Below are 23048 nucleotides of genomic sequence, written 5' to 3' on the forward strand. Positions count from 1 at the left end.
CACCCACATTGAAATAATAAAAATAATGTAAACAATTTAATACAAATATTATTTTCCAGTAATTTTTTGTAGGGTAGTTTCACCCATATTAATATAATAAAACATAACAAAAAAATAACACAAAAATTAAATTAAAAAAATGATTTTCCAGACATTTTTGAGGTAGATTCACACAATTTAAAATAATAAAAATAATTGTTAAAATATGTAGAAATAAAATAAATATATTGGATAGTTTCAGATTGGCATAGTCATTGTCGAAAATGACCCATCAGACCACACTTATAGCATATCAGAGTTTGAATTGCATAAAATGTAATTTTGGTAAGGAAAACTGACTTATAATTGTCTGACCCTCAGATCCGGACTGGGCCAGTCTGAACCTCGGCGCTCTGATCTGTATCGAGTGCTCCGGGATGCACAGGAACCTGGGAACCCATCTGTCCCGCGTACGGTCTCTGGACCTGGATGACTGGCCTGTGGAGCTCAGCATGGTGATGACGGCCATCGGGAACGCCATGGCCAACAGCGTATGGGAGGGCTGTGTGGAGGCATACACCAAACCCGGGTTGGACAGCACCAGGTGGGTCACCTGTCCAAAGCATTAGCTGGTAGCCTTAAAAACAAGATTGTTTTAAAAGTAAAAAAATCATGACAAGATTCTTTTCCCCCAGGCCCTGTGAATTGAAGTAATGTTTATAATAGATTTGTTAACTAATCAAATTAATTTTTGTGCCAAGTTTCCATCCAGTTTGCTAGCAAAGTTCCTTTCTATTTTGCAGAAGTTTAAAACCAAAATAGCATTTCTGTTTAAAAATGGTGTTTTAAAATGAAAACGATCCTCGTCTACACTGGCGTTTCCGCTGCGTTTCAGAAATGATCTCCCAACCGAAAACGCACGTCACGTGACCATTCATGCAGGTACAACCATAGATATGTATAGGTCGATTCTCTATTATTTAGATGGCGATACGTGCTTGGAGCGGTCGAATGGGGAATCATACCCATAGATATGTAAAGGTTTACATATCTATGGGTACAACAATGTGCATGATGTTATTGTTTACACGGTCGTCAAGGATACGTAGAGCGAATGTGGGCAGCTACGCCGTCTTTTTCGAAAGTCTCTGTTTTGGTCCGTTTACACTGAAACGCAACCCCGGAGTTTTCAAACTAAAAGCGTTTTCAAAAGTCTCAGTTTTTCGAGGGTCGAAAACGCCGGAGTAGTGTAAACAATAGACGTAACCGTAGCAAAAGATATGCGTTTTAAAATGAAAACGCACTAGTGTAAACGGGGCCTTAATTAAATATATATTCTACATGTTTCAGAGTGAAACGTGGCACCATGTTGTTTTACACATGAGCAACTCGTGTTCTGCTGTTTTCAGTGTCTCAGAACAGCTTGGTTCACAGTAAATGCTGCTCCTCCACGTCGATATCTGTTCTGAGTTTGGGTCACTTAATAGTAACTTTTTTTTGTTATTATTACTCTATTGTTAAATTGCCTAAATTGTGCAGCTCTAAAACAAGCACAGCAAACCTGGAAATTTAAAATTGCATAAAAAATTGTTTAACAATTCAAAAATTAAATAAAAAGAAGGTTTAAAGGCTTCCTGTGTATTTCTGCCAGAATAAAAGCTTGATGGTTTAACATTTGAAAATGAATTAAGACATCCATAAATATTACTATTAGTGCGAAATTATTTGTATTATTATTATTACTGTTTTTTTTTACAGTGAAGAATTAAAATCTTAATCTCTTGTTTTTATTTAATAGTAAAAAAAATTTATCCTTTAAAAAAAAATGCATGAAAAATTTTTATATAAAAACTTGATGCTTTAACATTCAAAAATTAAGTCATCCATACATATTACTATTAGTGTGAATTTTTATTATTATTATCATTACTCATTTTTTACAGTGAAGAATTAAAATGGTAATCTCTTGTTTTGTTTAATTTTTTATTTAATAGTTTAATAGTAATAATTTTTGGCTAAATTTTGCAGCTCTAAAACAAGCACAGCAAACCAGGATCTTTATTAAAAATTGTTTAGCAGTTTACAAATTATACAAAATAGAAGCTTTAAAGGCTTCCTGCATATTTCTGCCAGAATAAAATCTTGAGGGTTTAACATTCAAAAATGAATTAAGATATTAATATTAATATTAGCTTGAAAATATTTTTTATAATTATTTTTTATTATTGATTAAAATATTATCTTATTTTGTTTATTTTGTTTATTTAATAGCAATAATAATTATGATAATAACCATTATAATATAATATAATATAATAACAGAAAACCCGGAGCTTTGCATTAAAAATTGGCATTTTTATCAGAACAAATGCAATTTGATATTTTTCTTCCTAACATTTTGTAACCCTAGTTTATTCCTTACAAAACATTTTCAAATTTTAAAATAATCTTGAAACAATCTTAAAAGTTGAATGGAAACATAATTATTTACCTAAATCATTGCCTGAATACAAGCTTGTGGTCAATTTGAATAATGTTTGGACCTCTTAATGAGGCTCTATAAATGTATTAAAAACTCAAAGAATGCTTTGTTTTGCATAGTTAGACATCAAACATGGCAGCTATAAATATTTCAGAAAGTGAGGTGTAGTATTTGAAGATTGTACTCTGTTCAGGATGTGGAAGCATCTCATCCAGTGTCAGTTCCATGATCGATGACTGGATTGTGTCAGAGTCTTCCCCCAATCATTGCTCCATTAGTGCCGTTTGAAGAAGATGAGATGTTTCAGGAGATAATAGGGTCCATAGACCATTGTCTGGAGCTGCTCACCTGCTCTGCTTCCAGGCGATGTCTCGAGGTGTTTCCCGCTTTGAGCCTGACACACTCTCTCACGTTCCCAATCTGTCTAATGACCTGGAGAAAAGAGTGTTTTTGGTGGCAATTAAGGACACTATTACAGTCCCAAACCACTCCCCTTGGGGCTGAACCGAGAGCTCTCACTGGCTCTGACAGCTATCCATCACTCAGAGGGGTGTATCAGTCACTCCTGAGGGTACGAGTTCCGTCAGACATGGCCTGCGCTTTAGTCTAATGCATCATAATGCAGGATTAATACTTTAATGCTGCTGAACTCTGACTTATGCCTTTATCTGTTAGATCAGGCTGAGACGTGCTGTCGGATGGCCAATATATAGCGTGTAATTTGTTATGCATATTTGTGTTACAAACATGAATGATGCTTAAAAGTATGTGGCTTGATGAAGAGAGCTGTGCTGCTACTTTTCTCAGCATCTGAACTTATCATTTTCACCTAGTGCATGATTAAACAGGACAAACAAGTCCTACAGATTTAAACTGAAGGATGCCAAATCTAGAGACTTCAATATTATTGATGCTAATATTATGAATTTATTTAAAATTTTAATTCATTTAGTTTTTACATTTTTTTTATTTTTAACTTTTGTTAAAACTAAAAGCAGTTTGAGAAAACCACGTTTAAAGGTGCTATATAAAATAAAGCTGTATGTATGTATTTAACTGGCATTTTAAAAGAGTCAAAATAATTTTATAATAATATTCAGGGTTATTACCATTAACTAAAACTATTTTTAAGCTGAAATTAAGCTTAAGAAATTAAGATGAAATAAAAAAAGAATAAATATTAGATGAGAAATTTAAATAAATGAAAATTAGAAATGTTGCCTTGGCAAATACCTGTAATAAGTTTAAGTAGAAGTAGTAAAATTACTAACTGGAAATTAATTTAAAAAGAAAGCACATAAAATTGCTAAAAATAAAAATCTAAATAAATGAAAACTGAAAATATAAAAAATCTAATTCAGTATATTAATACAAAATATAATAGTATTTAAATAATACTAAAATAACTGATAACATTTTTAAAGTGTTATATATGTTATATATTGTCATAATAATTATACAATATTTTATTGTACTAAAAATTCAATTGTTTTATATAGTTGGAATTGGAAAAATTATTTGCTTTTATGATATTATTATTATTATTATTATTATTATTATTATTATTATCTACTTCCAACTGGCCAATCATAATGATGCCAGTAATTTTAGAATATGGTAATCTGCAGATACTAATGCAGATATTGTGCATCTTCGATTAAAAGTGTGTTTAATATCGCTTGATATAATGTGGGTACATTTGCCGAGGGATTTCAGGGAAATCAGCCTTCTGAATTCTGTTTGTCTCTGCCTGTGTATTCATTTACCTTTGTTTACCTGCTGTAATATCTGTTTACAAGACCTGCTGCTTCATAGTATGCAAGTCAGCGTCATGATTTCCCTCAGTGGAGAGCGTGAACAAAGATGTAACAACTGGCCTACAAAAGAGTGCGTGCAGCAGATAGCGTGTAAAGGAAGATGGCCCTTTCCATCTCCTGACCACCCGGGGTGCTTCAGCTCTCTGTCTCTGTTCTTTTCTCTCTCTCGGCGGCGAGTGATGGCTCACAGTTATCTATTGAGTGCTTGGCGGGCTGCAGCCGAGTGCTTTTGACTTGATGAAAGATTATTGATGCTGATATCCCCCTCACACTTCAGTCGTCAGGACGGGCTCACTGCCGGAGGAGGGAATGTTTTTCATTGTCAGGAGAATCTGATGGTTCACGGCATCCTCCATTTCTTCTGTTCTCTCGCTCACTCGCTCACTCATTCTCTCACCCGCTCGGACAAAAACTGAAAATCTCATTACCGTCATAACTGATTTTCCTCAGCCAAAGAGTAATGGGTGAAACATGGTGTGTATTCAGAGTGCACATTTATTCAATATGTAGTCATCGGGGTGCATTTGTTTATTTTTTAATTACTGGTGTATGACAATAATTATGGTGTATATGTGTGTGTGTGTGTGTGTGTGTGTGTGTGTGTCTATATAATATAGACATAATATTATATAATATTATGTGTTATTTTAGCATTATCTATATATTGTAGTTTTTAATTCATATTTTGAATTAGCTTTCATTTTAATTTTAATAATTTTACTAAAATGTATTATTTTTGGGGAATTTTATGTGTTTGGTTTTAATTGTTTTATATTTCAGTTTTAATTTGTTTTTTTTAAGAGTTTTTTCCCAGTTTTAGTTTTTCTAGTTTGTAATTTTTGTGTTTCTACTTAAACTTATTTGGCGTTATTTTCCAAGGCAATATTTCTAATTTTCATTTAGTTTTTAAATTAAATTACATTTTATTTATAGTTATTATAGTTAACTAAAACTAAAAGAAAATAATTTTCACATTATTTAAAAATTAATTAAACCTTCATTACATAAAATAAACACTAACTGAAGCAACAAAATATTTAAAAATTGTATATTTATTTATTTATTTAAATTGATATTTAATTATTTTATTTCTGTTAATTGCCAAGGCAGCATTTCTAATTTTCATTTAATCAGATGCACTAAAATAACTAAAACCGAATAAAAAATTAATGGAAACTTTTTATTTTATTTTATTTTAGCTTAATATGAATTAAGATAAAATGTAATAAATAATATGAAATTTTAAAGCTTCAGTTTTGCTAAAGATGGTCAGTGAAAATTTATTTTAGCTTAATATGAATTAAGATAAAATGTAATAGTTTTAGTTAACATTAATAACCCTAATATTATATATATTTTAATATATATAATATAATATTAGGTTATTAATGTTAACTAAAACTATTAATATAATTAATATTATATTATCAATATGATCAATAAATTACCTAATATTATCATACAATTATTAAAACCCATTTTAAGTGCCAGTTGACATAAAATAATTAATTACTCGCATAGTCTATATTAGAACTAATATGGTAATAATCATTTATAATATAAAAATTAAATGTGTGTGTGTTTGTAGTATATATTAATTTTTACAAGCTTTAATTTAATACATATTAAATTTTAATGCTTCGGTTTTGCATAAGATGGTCAGTGAAAACAACGCAGATTTCACAGTTTGTGTGTTTGTTTTTGGTGCATGTTGGTTATTCACTCATTGGTATGAATGGGTCATTTGGACGGTCAATTATATATTATATGTATCATCAAAATGTGGCTTGACATCAGTGAGATGAGTAATCGGGCTCGTTTTACCGTCATGCAGTCAGGCAGGATTGATTTAAAACTCATCACGGAGGTGAAAACTAACATCCGAGTGAGGGTGACAAGTCTTGATGTTCTCCCAGCTCATTTACAGCCCTGATGACTAATTTAAACCCCATAACACAAGCCATGCGCTGCTGTAATGGCCTCTAGATTACTCGCATACACACTTTACCATGAGCTAAACACAAATACTCATATGTGACAGAGTCTTACTCTGTGGGGTCATAATGAAAGCTAAATTGGTACCGCTATCTTAACACTGTATTTAGATAACTGAAGCTCTCGGTAAAGCTAGACATTTTTTAAATTTAATGAAACCGTTTTTTATTTTTACTCAATCTGTCCAAGCACTAAAGTTCTAAATCTTAGAAATGTTTTACATTTTATTTTTTCCCCCTTTTTTAATAATTGTATTTATTCGGTTTAAGTGCTCATGAAAGTTTAAAGTCATAGAAAGTTTTTTAAATTTATTTTTTAATGTAATTTGTTCTTTATTTTTATTTATTCTTCTTAAACAATCATGAAAGTTTAATATCATTATGATATATTGCGTAATTTTTTTTCTGTTTAAGAAAACCTGAAATTTAAAAGTATAGAGATTTATTTGTGTATTTATTTTGCATTTTTATATATTTATTCTAAGTGTAGAATCATAGAATTTATTTAAGCATTTGTTTAACTTTTTTATTAATGCTGTTTAAACTCAAGTTACAATTTGTTGGTTTTTATTTTACTTATTAATATTGTAATTAGTCTTATTAATGCAATATATTAGGATAGAGCATGAATTTGGCAAATATTTGCTTTCAAAATTACTGTCAGCTTGCTTCAGTTTATTGATTCACCCTATATTTGACCAAAAATGTCAAAAATTATTATATTTTCTCCCACCGTGATGTTAAACAGCCAAATTTCTGTTATTGTACCTTTGAAAAATCCAGCTTTGACTTGGAAACCCAATGTGTGGCTGCTGATGTGTTTCCAGCTGTTGAAATTCTAAATATTGTTTTAATTATTGAGCAGCATCAATCGATCATGAAGCTCTGTAGGTACTCTATTAAGCAGATTGATAGATTTATGATAGATTTACACAGTTTTGTCATGAATTCTGCTGTGGCCATCAATCTTGCTGGGGTAGAGAGGACAGAGGCGCTGAAGAGGTCGGCTCATCCGAGGCTCTTTAGGGCTTAAATTAGAAATTGGCAGTTGCGTGTGTTTTCGTGTCGACTCTAATTGCCTGGCACCCGTGTGCCACAAGACTGAGAGAATTCCTTCAGTTGTTGGTGAGACAGGATGCTGACGATTTACACACGTCTGGCTTTGATTTGAATCACTTACGTCACCTACGTCATATATAACTCAGTTGAAACTATGTATAATGTTGAGTTTTAACATTTACGCTAATTAAGCACTAAGATATGTTTATATCTGTGTCTGTATCAGGGTTATTAATTAAAACTTATATATATATATATATATATATATATATATATATATATATATATATATATATAATTTATTTATTTATTTATTTTTAATTAAATAAACATAAAAAATATTTATTCATTTAAATGTATTTTTAATCATTTTATTTTAGTTAATTGCTAAGGCAACATTTCTCATTTTCTTTTAGTTTTATCAGATGTGAAATAACTAAAGCTGAATTAAAAATTAATAGAAACTATATAAAAAATTCATGAAAATGACTAAAATTAATAAAACTTTAAAATGAAAACGAATAATTAAAATAAGAACTACTTTAAAATATTAATAAAAAAATGCTATAATATCTCTATAATATAACGCTATAATATGTCTCTCTTTATTTTTTCTCCTTTTCATTGCTCTTTTGTGGCTGGACTGAAAGCGATAGCGATTGTGCGTCTCAAACACACACACACACACACACACACACACACACACACACGATGCCCTTCGGCCAGAGCAGGTAATAGCTCTGATGATCCTCCAGTTTGTTTCAGAAATAATTTGCCGTTGCGTCTTCGCCACAGGGCAGTGGCACTAATACAAATGAATCACTTCACTAACCTCTTTCCCCCTCTTACACGCCGTCAGTCCTTCCTCTCTTTCCCACCTGTTCTCTTTCATCTTGCATTGCACCTATGTTGCAGTGTTTCTTGCGTGTGAACAGAGCTTCATGTGGGTTCAAATGTTGTTTTGTTAACATTAATGGAAAGTTTTGTTAGTTTTAGCCAATCAGGTGAGAGCTAGTGTTTGATTGACAGCTCAGTTATAAAGTAATATATGCTAACAGTTGATTAGACACTAGAATGATGTTTAATGGCATATCGTGTTTGATAAGGACTAATAAAAAAAATCTTTCTTCTCAGTATTTACAAAAACTGTACAATTAGACCGAGCAATAGTGCAATTTGCAGTATTTCTCCTCGTCAATGAACACTAAGGTTGAGGGTTCACTAAAGGTTTGAGTAGCGTTTCAGGAATCGAGCGTGATTATAAATACATCAGCACATACAGACGGTTGACTTAAATACTGGAATGATAAATGTTTGACATCATGAATTGCTTTTGCTGTCGCACATTTTCTTTTTCCCTTCTAGCAATGGAAATATGTTTTGCTCTCATGTGGTACATTTTTCAAAGTATTGTTTGTGCTCTCGTAGCTCGCTGCAGAAAATGTGTTCAAGATAAGAAATGTGTTTTTATTTGTCAATTTTTACAATGGTCAGATGATTGGCTGCGTTTTTTTTTTTTCATATTTGTGGCAAATGGTCATTCAAATAAGTGTTTTTATTTCATAAAATGATAATATTTATAATTATTTTTATATATAAAATTTGATAGTAAGTCAGTAATAAAAATCATCCACAAAGAAATGTAATTATGTATAAGGAAGGTTTCCATTGTAAACCTAAAATGGATGTTTGGGACTATTTTAGCTTCTCAACACATACCCAACAGATTGATATATGATTATTATATATTTTTTTTTATATTACAAATATTATCATGATTAAAAAAAAGGATGCATTTTGGAAAACAGGGCATCCTAAACAGCAAGTGAGTGATTTAAATGTTACTGTTGTCAGTCCAGTACAGACATTTGTTTGCATTTATTTGCTCAAAAATACAGTAAATATTGGGAAATATTTTAATATATATTGAAATTAGTGCTGTCGAATGATTAATCGCATCCAAAATAAAGTTTTTGTTTACATAATACTGTATATGTGTGTGTACACATGCATGTATATATTTAAGAAAAATGTTATGTTTATATATTAAATATATAAAATAAAATATGATAATATAAATATATACATGTAAATATTTTCAAAATATATACTGAATGTGTGAGTATTTATAAATACATAATAAATAAACACAGAACACATACATATATTATGTAAAAAAACTAAAACTTTTATTTTGGATGCAATTAATCGCGATTAATCTTTTGACAGCACTAATTAAAATGTAATTTATTCCTGTGATGCAAAGCAGAATTTTCAGCATCATTTCTCCAGTCTTCAGTGTCACATGATCCTTCAGAAATCATTCTAATATGATGATGTGCTGCTCAAGAAACATTTCTTATTATTATCATGGTTGAAAACAGTGGTACTGCTTCATATTTTTTGTAGAAACCATCATACATTTGTTTTTCCAGAATTCTTTTAAGTTCAAAAGAACAGCATTTATAAACATTATAAATGTCTTTACTGTCACTTTTGATCCATTTAATGCATTCTTGATAAATAAAAGTATGGATTTCTTAATTTTAAAAAAACACAGTTTGGGATATGTTTAATTAAAACATTTTTGCACATATTTTATGTTTGAAGCAGAGAATCAGCTGGACTTGTGTGGTAGAAACAGTAAAGCTCTGTTTGTGTGTGTTAAGTGTCCAGTGAACTACACACTGACACTGTCTCATTGCAAACACTCCCCCCCTCTCTCTCTTTCTTTCTCTCTTCCTCCCTCTCTCTGCTTTACAAACACTCGTTCCCTGCTGGGAGGGTGGTTGGGATCTGTTTGATGTGTCTTTTGAGAGTTTCAGGGGGTTGTTTTGTGTTTGTGTGTGCCGGCGAGGCCCTTCAGAAGTTCCCCTTCCTCTGAGCCCCACTTACCTCCATGAACCCATTCACTTTCTGGCCCTGCACTCCGATTGGTGGTTTGGTGAAGAAAGCATTCACCTACCTCCACGCCCTCGTCATTTGTGTCTCAGATGGTCCACTTTCACTTGCATGTCCAATTGCTTTCGGGGCTTCCTGGAGGGACGCCTCCCCTCGAGTGTGCGCTACATAGGGACCCTCTCATAAATCCCTGTGTGCTGTTTAGTGTGGGTTGAGTAATTGCCCTGTTGTTTCTTCCTCCGTATTGGAGTGCATTCATGGGTTCCTGATTCTCTGGGCCAGGCTACAGGAATCATTTTCCCGTTTCCTTGATCATTAGGGTCACTTAATACCTCACTCCAGCTGACCTCAAAGACATGATATATATATTTGCATGTTTTTCCTTTTCTAGTCTAAATGAAAAATAAAAGCAAATTCACTCATTTGTAAGTATTTTAAAGTGAAAATTATTATCTAACAGGAAATCTTTAGTGAGACGTGATTTTATTCCGTCAGTATTTGTTGTGAAAAGTGGGCTGTAATATATCGACTTCGGTTATGTCAGCATTAAGTAACTTTTTGTTTTCTGTTAATTATATATTTATTTAGTTTTTTATGCATTTAAGCATCTCATATTTGTATATTTTTTAATTATATAAGATATATTTTAGACATAATTGAAGTATTATATTTATATTAATTGTGTAAATATTTCATAAATATTTTTAAAACAAGTGAAAAAAAGTGTAATTATATTAAATTGATAACATTATTTTTCTTTGATTTTGTCAGCAGAAAATAACTTGGTTTAGTTTATAATTAATTCAGTTGGTTTTCATTTGTTCATATATTTATTTATATTATATATATTTTTAAACATTTAGAATTGTGTATTTATATTAAATTGATCATATTTTTATTATGTCAGCAGAAAATAACTTTTTTTCTTTTTGTTTATTATTTAAGTTATTTTTAATTTGTTTAAATATTTTTTATATTATATTTCAAAAACATTTAGAATACGTGTATTGATATTAAGTCGATAATATTATTTTTCTTTATGTCAGCAGAAAATAACTTGTTTTCCTTTTTGTTTGTTTTAGTTTTTTTCAGTATACATATTATTTTCATTTTACTGTTTTACATGAATGAATACATTTATGTAATTTAAACATTTGTTCGCAATTGAAATATTATTGATATTACAAATATACATTTTACAAGGTATTATATTTTAATATTTGTTATTATATTTCAAAAACATTTATAATTAAGTGCATTTATATTTATTTAATTATTAATATTTACATTTTATTAATTTTAATAACATTTTAATTAAAGATGACCTTTTTTCTTAAGAATAATGTGCACTTATCAATCATGCACAATAAAACATTAAGAAAGTAAATGGGGTCAGCACTAATTTCATGTTGACTTTGATGATTTATTATGGAGTGACATTATTAAGTGTTAATGTTATTGTTGTTCCCTTTGAAGCAGTTAACAGCATTTAAAGTCAAGTTGGATATAAAGAGTACTTGGTCTCCTTTTCAGGCTTATAGTCTCTCTCACACTCGAGTCCCCCGATGTCCCCCAAGCAACCCTGATATTCACTGCAAATATGTGTGTACCAGAGTGTGTGTGTGTGTGTGTTTCCTGAATGTGGTTTTCTCCCCCTGCAGAGAGAATCTTCCCTCCATCTCATCACTCTTTCCTGGCCTCCTCGTCCCTCCCTCGCTTTTGACACGCTAAAGCTGCACATTTTATTTTTCTTCCTCCTGCCGAGAGGAAGTGTCTTTTCATGGCTTCTCGGCTTTCTCCCATAAAGCCCTCCACACAGTGCCCTGTGTTTGGATTGGGTCTCCATTTCAAACAAAAGTCTGAGGCGGGATTACCAGCCCCTCTCTTCCTCTCTTTCACACTTCTCCTTTCAAGTGGCAGTGGCCGGGGGATTTGAGAAGCCTGTTGCTGCTTCTGAAATCTTCTTCTTTCCTTTTCAAGGACAGGTGACCATAAACTGACTGAGAGAACATTTAAAAGCTTCATAAAGCGCTGTCAATAGAAACTATTCAGATCAGTTGCGTATAGATGCTTACATACATGCAAAATCTTCCCCGAGTGTCCTGATATCTTATAAATTGCATCTCAAATTAATAGAAAAACTTTAGCAATTTACATTAATCTGAGGCTCACATATCAAAGCAGTTATTTTATTTCATTTTGAATTTGGTCAAATAAATAAAATAAAATAAATAAAGCTCAAAAAACAAAGGAGTACCCCATTAATTTTATTTTATTTTAGTTCAAATGTGGACAGATGTCATAAAGCTCTAAAAAAAAAATAACATAAAAGTACCTTATTTTATTTTTTTTGGAATGTTGACACATTGTGTACTAAAATAAAAAATAAGGTACTATTTGTTTTTATTTTATTTTATTTTACATTCAAAGTGAATGTGGACAGATGTCATAGAGCTCCTAAAAATAACTTTATTTTATTGTATCATTTTATTTTTTATTTTGTTATTTTATTTATTTTGAATATCACGGAAATCAATCATGTCTACAAAGGACTTTGAATAGTGCACAAATCGTGGCCCACTTTTATGGTTCATCAAAACATCTCCTTTTTTTTCCCCCTTAAGAAAAGAAAGTCACACAAACAAAATTTTCACTGCATTAAATGTCACTGTTAGTGACCCTGTAAATGAATCTGTCCTTCAACTTGTCAAAAGTGATTCTCCCTCGTTAAACTAGTGTAAACTCACCCTCCTCCACTTTAAACCGCTCTCCTCCTGGAGTTTAAGAGTCGCCCACCCTCTTAAACCCCTGCGATGGCATGGCGGGTTTCCTGTAAAGAATTCAGATGAAGAGAGAACAACAGGGTGGGTCTCCTCAGAAGAAAAACAAGCTTTGAAAGATTGACTGCTGGAGTAGGAGGGGAGGGAGGATAATTACACACACACACACACACACTCAGTCTCTCTCTGAAGAACGATTCACTGTGCCCAGAGTCCATTCAATTGCTCTCTGCCTTGTTCACAAAGACCTGTCAGGATTTTCAGGGAAACAGCATTAAAGATGTGGCTTACTTAATTAGCTCATGCCATTGTTGCAGAAGTGACTTAAACAACACTTGCTCGTACACATGCGATTGTCTTTTGGGGAATGTAATGGTGGCACGGGATAACAGATTATCAGTTTGAAGATACCACAACATTTGTTCTGCTTCATAAAGCCGGTGTTGTTCAGCGTTAGAGTGCACTTCTGAAACGCATGCAAACGCTGAGATGTAACCGCTGACTGGAGTCATTTCATTAGATGTTAAGTGGTTCCTTTTAGCGTTTTAGGTCAAGTTTGTTTGGGTGCTTTTCTTATAATTTTTTTAAAGGCATATTATACCTCCCGTAAGACACTGATTACAGACCGTTGAAATTATTTGCAGATTTAGATTTGTGCGTTTTTTGATGGAAATGTGAGTGGAGCTTGTTGACATGATGATTGGCAAGGCAAGGCAAGGCAAGGCAATTTTATTTATATAGCACATTTCATAAACAGTGGTAATTCAAAGTGCTTTACATAAAAGGAAGTGAAATAGTCATTAAAAATAATAAGGAATTAAAAATAATAATAATAATCACAACAATAAAAACAAAGTGATTTAAAAATTGATTTAAAAAGAATTTAAAACATTTAAGAATAAAAAATGATTATACATAGTGCAATCAGTTCGGATGTAGCACAGTGCTCATTCAACAAATGCACAGCTAAACAGATGAGTTTTGAGTCTGGATTTAAATGTGGCTAATGTTTTTGCACATCTGATCTCTTCTGGAAGCTGGTTCCAACTGCGGGCGGCATAATAGCTAAAAGCAGACTCCCCTTGTTTTGTGTAAACCCTTGGTATTTCTAACTGACTTGATCCTAATGATCTGAGTGGTATGTTAGGTTTATATTCAGTGAGCATATCTCCAATGTATTTAGGTCCTAGGCCATTTAGAGATTTATAAACTAGTAAAAGTACTTTAAAATCAATCCTATATGTAACTGAAAGCCAGTGTAAGGACCTGAGGACTGGTGTGATATGCTCAAATTTTCTGGTTCTAGTCAGAATCCTGGCAGCAGCGTTCTGGATGAGCTGCAGCTATCTAATGGTCTTCTTTGGATGGCCGGTGAGGAGACCATTACAATAATCCACCCTGCTGGTGATAAAGGCATGAACCAGTTTCTCCAAGTCTTGACTGAACACAAAACATCTAATTCTTGCAATGCTTTTGAGATGATAGTATGCTAATTTAGTTACTGCTTTGACATGACTACTAAAACTAAGGTCTGTCTCCAGAAACACATCCAAGATTTTTTACTTTGTTTTTAGTTGATTGACCACTAGAGTCAAGGTATGCATTCACCTTGAGAACTTCATCTTTGTTTCCAAATACAGTGACTTCAGTTTTCTCCTTGTTTAACTGAAGAAAGTTCTGGCACATCCAACAGTTTATTTCATCAATGCATTGGCAGAGGGTGTCAATGGGGCTATAGTCATTTGGAGATAAGGCTAGGTAAATCTGGGTATCATCAGCATAGCTGTGATAGGCAATTTGGTTCTTTCTCATTATTTGACTTAGTGGGAGCATATACAGACTAAACAAGAGTGGTGCAAGAATTGAGCCTTGTGGGACTCCACATGTCATGGACGTCCACTTAGACTTATGCTCTCCTATATTCACATAATAACCTCTCCCTTCTATGTATGACCTGAACCATTTGAGTACCATCCCAGAAAGCCCAACCCAGTTTTCCAGTCTCTCTAGAAGTATGTTATGATCAACAGTGTCAAACGCAGCACTAAGATCTAGTAGTACCAGCACTGATATTTTGCCCGAATCAGAATTGAAGCGAATATCATTTATTATCTTAATAAGCGCGGTCTCTGTGCTGTGATGTGCTCGGAAACCAGATTGAAAATTGTCCAGGTATCCATTTGAGTTTAAGTAGTTGTTCAGCTGATTTAAAAACTACCTTTTCAATAGTCTTACCTATGAAAGGAAGATTCGATATTGGTCTATAGTTGTTCAACATTGTGTTATCAAGATTGTGCTTTTTCAGAAGGGGCTTAACAACTGCAGTTTTCAGGGAGTTTGGAAAAGTCCCAGAAAGAAGTGAAGTGTTCACTTGGGTGTCGAACTTAAGCTTTTCCTCCTCTGTCCTTCATATTTCTTTTGCTTTTTGGGATGAAATGCTAGCGAGTGTGGTTGAGACATATGAGTTTGTCCCCCATCAGAGGAAGTGTGTTGTTTGAGGATAATAAAGGGGCGTGGCTTTGTTTACACTCCCATCATACCGCCAATCACTGCTGTAAGTGTCGATATATTTAAATGTAAGTTTTAGGGTGTTTTCACACCTGGCGCGTTTCCCCCCTTAGCTCGGTTCGTTTGGGCATATCGCGGCAATCGAGTTCGGATCCGCACCAAAACAATCGGTCTGAGATCGCCTGAACGAGGTGGTCTCGGCTCGATTGAAAACAAACTCTGGAGTGGAAAAGTAATCCGAACCAACGAACCAGGCTATATCCCAGTGTATAATGGGTAATTACGTAAGTAGACGATGTCTGTGGGTGAGCACGTCTTCGCCATTCAAAATCAAAGCGCGCCTTTTCATTTTATAATGCCGTCTTATTGCTCTTTGTAGTTGGTGCATTTTATCAATGTTTTCCCAACGAATCCTGGACTCCTGCTCAAAATTATAAATTAATAAATGAATATAACGACAGCTACAAAAAAACAAAAATAAGCCCCGAAGCTGTTGTAGTTCCATCCTGACGGAGGACAGCTATGAGCGGAATTCCTGAAAATAAACCGTTGAACTTTGACCAATGAGAGGACAGTTTGCTCGCACGTGACTTGTATTAACAATTTTGGTCTGTTTAGAAACTTTTCCATGTGAAAGCGAACCGCACCAAGAATAAAAAGCAATATTGTAATTATTTTAATCCCTGTTTCGGAACAAAGCAATCGATCTACAGGTGTGAAAGCACCCTTAGTCTTTGGCTTTACATAAATAAAATAGTTTTCTTGATACTCAGCACTTGTTTTGCTGCGTTTTGTGTTGATTCTCATGCGGAACTGCCATAAAACATTGTCTTTGCAGCATTAAGGTAGATATAGATGATTAAATTCTGAAAGAAAAAAAAACATCAGTATCTAAATTAGCAATGACCAACATTACGGCACTAATTTTAATCTTAAATTTCTTAATGTCTATAGTTTACAGAAACCTGACGTGAATAGCTGAAATTGACTGAAATTGTCTACCAAACAAAGTTGCAGAGTAATTCAATTTTTTTGTAAGATTTTTATATATATATATACACAGTGGGTACGGAAAGTATTCAGACCCCCTTAAATTTTTCACTCTTTTTTGTATTGCAGCCATTTGCTAAAATCATTTAAGTTCTTTTTTTTTTTTTCTCATTAATGTACACACAGCACCCCATATTGACAGAAAAACATTTTTGCAGATTTATTAAAAAAGAAAAACTGAAATATCACATGGTCCTAAGTATTCAGACCCTTTGCTCAGTATTTAGTAGAAGCACCCTTTTGATCTAATACAGCCATGAGTCTTTTTGGGAAAGATGCAACAAGTTTTTCACACCTGGATTTGGGGATCCTCTGCCATTCCTCCTTGCTCCTCTCCAGTTCTGTCAGGTTGGATGGTAAACGTTGGTGGACAGCCATTTTTAGGTCTCTCCAGAGATGCTCAATTGGGTTTAAGTCAGGGCTCTGGCTGGGCCATTCAAGAACAGTCACGGAGTTGTTGTGAAGCCACTCCTTCGTTATTTTAGCTGTGTGCTTAGGGTCATTGTCTTGTTGGAAGGTAAACCTTCGGCCCAGTCTGAGGTCCTGAGCACTCTGGAGAAGGTTTTCGTCCAGGATATCCCTGTACTTGGCCACATTCATCTTTTCCTTGATTGCAACCAGTCGTCCTGTCCCTGCAGCTGAAAACACCCCACAGCATGATGCTGCCACCACCATGCTTCACTGTTGGGACTGTATTGGACAGGTGATGAGCAGTGCCTGGTTTCTCCACACATACCGCTTGGAATTAAGGCCAAAAGTTCTATCTTGGTCTCATCAGACCAGAGAATCTTATTCAGGTGTTTTTAGCAAACTCCATGCGGGCTTTCATGTGTCTTGCACTGAGGAGAGGCTTCCGTCGGGCACTCTGCCATAAAGCCCCGACTGGTGGAGGCTGCAGTGATGGTTGACTTTCTACAACTTTCTCCCATCTCCGACTGCATCTCTGGAGCTCAGCCACAGTGATCTTTGGGTTCTTCTTTACCTCTCTCACCAAGGCTCTTCTCCCCGATAGCTCAGTTTGGCCGGACGGCCAGCTCTAGGAAGGGTTCTTGTCGTCCCAAACGCCTTCCATTTAAGGATTATGGAGGCCACTGTGCTCTTAGGAACCTTAAGTGCAGCAGAAATTTTTTGTAACCTTGGCCAGATCTGTGCCTTGCCACAATTCTGTCTCTGAGCTCTTCAGGCAGTTCCTTTGACCTCATGATTCTCATTTGCTCTGACATGCACTGTGAGCTGTAAGGTCTTATATAGACAGGTGTGTGGCTTTCCTAATCAAGTCCAATCAATATAATCAAACACAGCTGGACTCAAATGAAGGTGTAGAACCATCTCAAGGATGATCAGAAGAAATGCACAGCACCTGAGTTAAATATATGTGTCACAGCAAAGGGTCTGAATACTTAGGACCATAAATCTGCAAAAATGTCAACAATTCTGTGTTTTTCTGTCAATATGGGGTGCTGTGTGTACATTGAGGAAAAAAAAAGAACTTAAATGATTTTAGCAAATGGCTGCAATATAACAAAGAGTGAAAAATTTAAGGGGGTCTTAATACTTTCCGTACCCACTATATATATGCATACATACATTTTTAATGCATTTAATGGAAGTATAACTAAAATATTGAAATATATTTAAAACATTTGATTGAATTTCTAGCACGTATATATTTATTATTATATTATAATTTATGTAATATTTTATGCAATAATGTAAGTTTGCATATATGTGCTTTTAATGCAAATATAAAAATATAAATTGTATTTGGCTAAATATTATGCTTACTAAATTATAAAATATTAAATAATATTAAAATATTAAATATTTAGTTATTTAATTAATTAATTTCCAGCCGTGTGTATATTCTTTTTTTCAGTTACTCAATTAATTACAATTTAGTCACTCGACTTTGTAATGATGAAAATTTAAATGTATGAAGAATATTAGTACAGTGATGATCACTATACAGTATATAGACTTGCAAGCGTTTGTTTCATTAAGAATAATTCAGTACTATCCATTCTCATCTACACTGTAGCTGTCATTATTTCTGTCATTTCTCTCTATCATCTTGTCGGTTTGTTGTCATCAACATTAGCGCTGTGGTTCTGGTTCCGTGTCTTTGTGGAGTCTGGTCCCGGGGGGAAGCCATCACCCGACATCTCTCCAGACTCTCTTTACCTCTATCAGCTCTCTCTCACTCAGTCTCTTCTGTGTGTCACTCACCCCGACGAGGCAAACAACAGCTCCTTTCTGCTCCCCTTATCACCCGCCGCACGGGGTCAGCGGGTCAGACCGCCACTGAGCATGCTCAGATCTGCTCGTATCGATTTTAATTTAGCGCCGTGAATGCCAGCAGAAGAGAGGAGAGGGGGCGGCCGGGTGATAGAGAGGGACAGATAGAAGTCTGGTGCGCGCTGAAGAGTTGGACTCCATTCTCTCGTCCGAGTGTGTCTCTTTCAGCCCTTTTCTTTGGGTCTTCGATCTGGCGGGCTGCCGGCGGCCCCCTAGAGGGTTGAGGGGCCAGTGTTGAGAGGGCCTCCTTTGTGGGGATTCACCGGGCAGGACTGACAACACTGACAGCGGCGATAAAAAAACACGGCTTCCCCCCACGCACACACTCCTGTATTGTCCACGATAGACATGCTGTTCACAATGTGTAACCTTTCGATAGCCAGACAGACTTTAACCCTCTAGATTCTGATGGAGAGCGGTCTAAGGGAAGTTAAGGCTGAGGATGTGTGATTTGTACGTTTAACCTGCTTCCCTTGTGACCGCTATCATAATCATAACTGAATTACTCTGGACTTCCTCAAAGTCAAAGATATGATTATGTCAGAAATTCAGACTCTGCTGGGATTGTCGTATATATTCATAAGTCGCAAAGTTTATCTGATGTATTAAAGTCACATTTAACCAGTGATTGTCAAAGTAGGAGAAAGACTGGAGGTGATATTAGGGCTGGGCGAATTTATACACTATAATATTATAGGCATTAAATACACTGCATTATTTAAAGCTTTTATATTATAAATAATATATAGCTTAAAATTGTCAGCCTTATACACATATATCATTGAAAATTGTTAAATATCCTATAAATATTTAATTTGATATATTTATTGTATTTATTTATAAATTGTAGAAAATTATTTGTAACATGATATCTATTGTAAATGGTAAAATTTGAAAAATACATATGTGATGAATATAATATAATATAGCATAACATTATACAATATAATATAATATAAAATTAATATTTACACATACTGTGTGTGTGTGTGTATATATATAATTATTATATATATATATATATATATATATTTATAATTTTAAAATCATTAAAATTTTAATGCATTATTATTATAAAGAATTTAATGCAAATATAAAATAATATATCTAGCTTAAAATTGTCAGCCATATACACATATATCATTAAAAATGGTTAAATATCCTATACATATTTAATTTTATGTATTTATTCTATTCATTTATTTATAAATTGTGGAAAACATGCCTTAATTATGTGCAACGTGATATTTATTGTTTAGTTCATAAAAATTGTTTGAAAAATTTCTGAAAGTAGAAACATATACTCTATATGCAATTCATATAAAATAATATACTAAATATAAATATACTGTATAGATAGATTATTTAAATTTATATACTTACACACAGTTGTACTAAAATATTCTAAAATGTGTATTTTATAAATTAATTTATTTGATTTAGAGTTTTGGTTTGATTGACTACACTGGAATGGTAGACCACTGATAAACAAAACCAAGTGTTAATAAAAAGTTGAGCTCTGTCTGTGTCCTAATTCTCAGGGAAGAGAAGGAGCGCTGGATCCGGGGGAAGTACGAGCAGAAGTTGTTCCTGGTGGGGCTTCCTCAGTCAGACGTGCCGCTGGGACAGCAGCTCCTGCGGGCCGTGGTGGAGGACGACCTGAGGCTGGTGGTTCTCCTGCTGGCCCACGGCACCAAAGAAGAGGTCAACGAGACGTACGGGGACGGAGATGGACGCACCGCCCTGCACCTGTCCTGCGCCATGGCTAACGTGGTCATCACGCAGCTGCTCATCTGGGTAAGAACTCGCTTTTTGGAAGCTCTTTTCGTTCGCAAGTGTCCCTCCATCATTCATTTCATCCTCTGTTTCAGTACGGCGTGGACGTGAAGAGTCGCGACGCCCGCGGCCAGACGCCCCTGTCCTACGCCCAGCGAGCAGGAAGTCAGGAGTGCGTCGACATCCTCATCCAACACGGCTGCCCCGGCGATGGCGGCGGACTGTCAACACCCACAGCCACCCAACACAATCCCAACATCAACAACAACGCTCAATGCGAGCTGAACCGTAGTGTTAGCATCATGTGATCGTGGCCCGCAGTGTCTCTAGTGTCTCTTCTCAAAGATGTTGATGTTCCCATAGATGCTGCTCTCGTTAAATGGCATCATTTCCCTCAGCAGTACAGTACGTCTTTATTAGGAAACTGTGCGTAGTGCCACGTGTGTCACGTAAACCCATTACCCTCATGACGACTTCCTGTGACCAATGTTAGCGTACAGCGAGAATTAGCAGTGTTAACATTATCAGTGCGTGTTATTTTTAAGCTCAAGAAAATGACATTTTTAAGGATCCTTTCTTGTGTGTGTATAGAACAAAAAAATGAAATGATGGGCAACAGGTTCTAAACAAAATAAGTTTTGTTTTTTAGGTGCATCGGTTTAGAAATAATCTGACGACAGCAATGGATCCTCCGCTTTGCGCCCACGCGTTTTTGTCCATCAGAACATTAAATTATGTTGTTATTTACTGTCCCTCATGTCATTACAAAATTTCTTTCCTCTGCTGAATACACACACACACACACACACACACACACACAAAAGATGTTTAGAAGAATGTTGGTAACCAAAGAGTTTTGGTTCCCATTGACTTCCATTGTATTTTTTGTCTATATAATGGAAGTCAGTGGGAACCGAAACTTTTCGATTACCAACATTCTTCAAAATACATTCTTTTATGTTCCACAGAACAAATAAAGTCATATAGGTTTAGAATGACACGAGGTGGAGTAAATAATGATAGAAATTGCATTTTTGTGTGAACTATCCCATTAAATCAGTGATTTCGATGAAACCTGTTAAGAACATGTCTGCGTATTTCACCCTAAAATCAAAAGCTTTAATTTTAAGGTTTAATTGAGTGTAAAATATTTTGATTTATTTTTTATTTTAATCACTACAAAATACTGTATTACAATATTGACAGAAATAAACAGTCAAATATGAATTTAAAATATATCCAGATGCAATTCAATAATGAATATTTTGGTGGGAAAAAATCTTGATGGTCCTTCTTTTTTTTTTTTTAAAGCTAAATATATTTTCTCATTTTTAATAAAAAATTTTGGGTGACTTGGACATGTTCTCACAAAGATTCATAAATGCTTCATTAAATTCAACTTAATCATGTGATTTATTTCTTTTCTTTTTTTTTAGATTAATGCTAAAAATCAAACATTTAAGTGCATTTTTCACTCAAACTTCACGCTTTTAATAGTTGTACCACCGTTGTGCCCTTGAACGAAGCTCAAAAACACTAAGGCTGCTGGGTAACGCATTACCGTTTGTAGCATCAGTGCAATATAACAAAACCCAAATCATCACACTCATTGCTATTTTACATTTAGCCTCTACGTGATTGTCTTGGAAAGGCCTGATTACCTGACGAATACTGTGTTATTACGGATGCCTTGTGCGAATCATTTCCGGACCGTTCTGAAGCGGTCTTCTAACTGTTTGACACTGACGTCCCTCTCCTGCCTAATGACAGATCCATTCAGTAGCGGCGGACGGTACCAACACACTAGATTACAAAATAAGATGCTCTCGTCCTTTGTTACCAGTCTAATGACCTCCACACTTGTGACAGTGTGGCTGTTTTTGTATCCATTAGAATCCAGGCGTGTGTTTCTAACTGAATGGGACTGATGGGATGGTGATGTGGATTATGTACAGATGTGTGTATAAAATAGCTTTTCCTGCTCCCTCTTGCAGCTAGCTGTGTGTCGTGTGGGCAATTTCTGGATGAGATGGCCGTTATGTACCCATCTGAAACCTATCAGCCTTAACCCTCGTTTGTTAGTGTGTACGCCATCAACTTTTACTTGAAATATGAAATCATGATTAGAACTTATTCATATTTGGCACATGTGAGTTAAAGGGAAAGCGAGAGGAAGATGTCCTTACCTGACAGTATTTTACGTTTACATGTTTTTTAGGTGTTTTACCTTCTAGCAGGTACGTTTTCTTTCTTATTCGAGTCAGATTTGTACATGCAACCCTCATCTAACTAAGTTTTAGGAGAATTGCCATTGATTTGAAATGCAACGGCTTTTAACATCTGCGGTTAGTATTTTAAACCCGTTTTAATTCTGGAGGCTCATTCCCAATGACATGCATGGAAAGTT

At 34.5% G+C, this 23048-nt stretch overlaps 1 protein-coding gene across 3 annotated transcripts in view; it reads left to right on the forward strand.

Moving 5' to 3' along the window:
* agap3 (ArfGAP with GTPase domain, ankyrin repeat and PH domain 3) overlaps window positions 1–22005 on the forward strand; it is a 171436-nt gene extending 149431 nt beyond the window's left edge. For all 3 annotated transcript variants that reach the window (XM_058765033.1, XM_058765034.1, XM_058765032.1), the window contains exons 16-18: window positions 361–583; window positions 20407–20662; window positions 20737–22005. In XM_058765033.1, the coding sequence (XP_058621016.1) occupies window positions 361–583; window positions 20407–20662; window positions 20737–20949 (692 nt within the window). In that variant the 3' untranslated portion in view covers window positions 20950–22005. The remainder of the gene's footprint in view (window positions 1–360; window positions 584–20406; window positions 20663–20736) is intronic.
* The last annotated feature ends 1043 nt before the right edge of the window (window positions 22006–23048 follow it).

This window comes from Onychostoma macrolepis, chromosome 24 (assembly GCF_012432095.1).
Source record: "Onychostoma macrolepis isolate SWU-2019 chromosome 24, ASM1243209v1, whole genome shotgun sequence".
Taxonomy (NCBI): domain Eukaryota; kingdom Metazoa; phylum Chordata; class Actinopteri; order Cypriniformes; family Cyprinidae; genus Onychostoma; species Onychostoma macrolepis.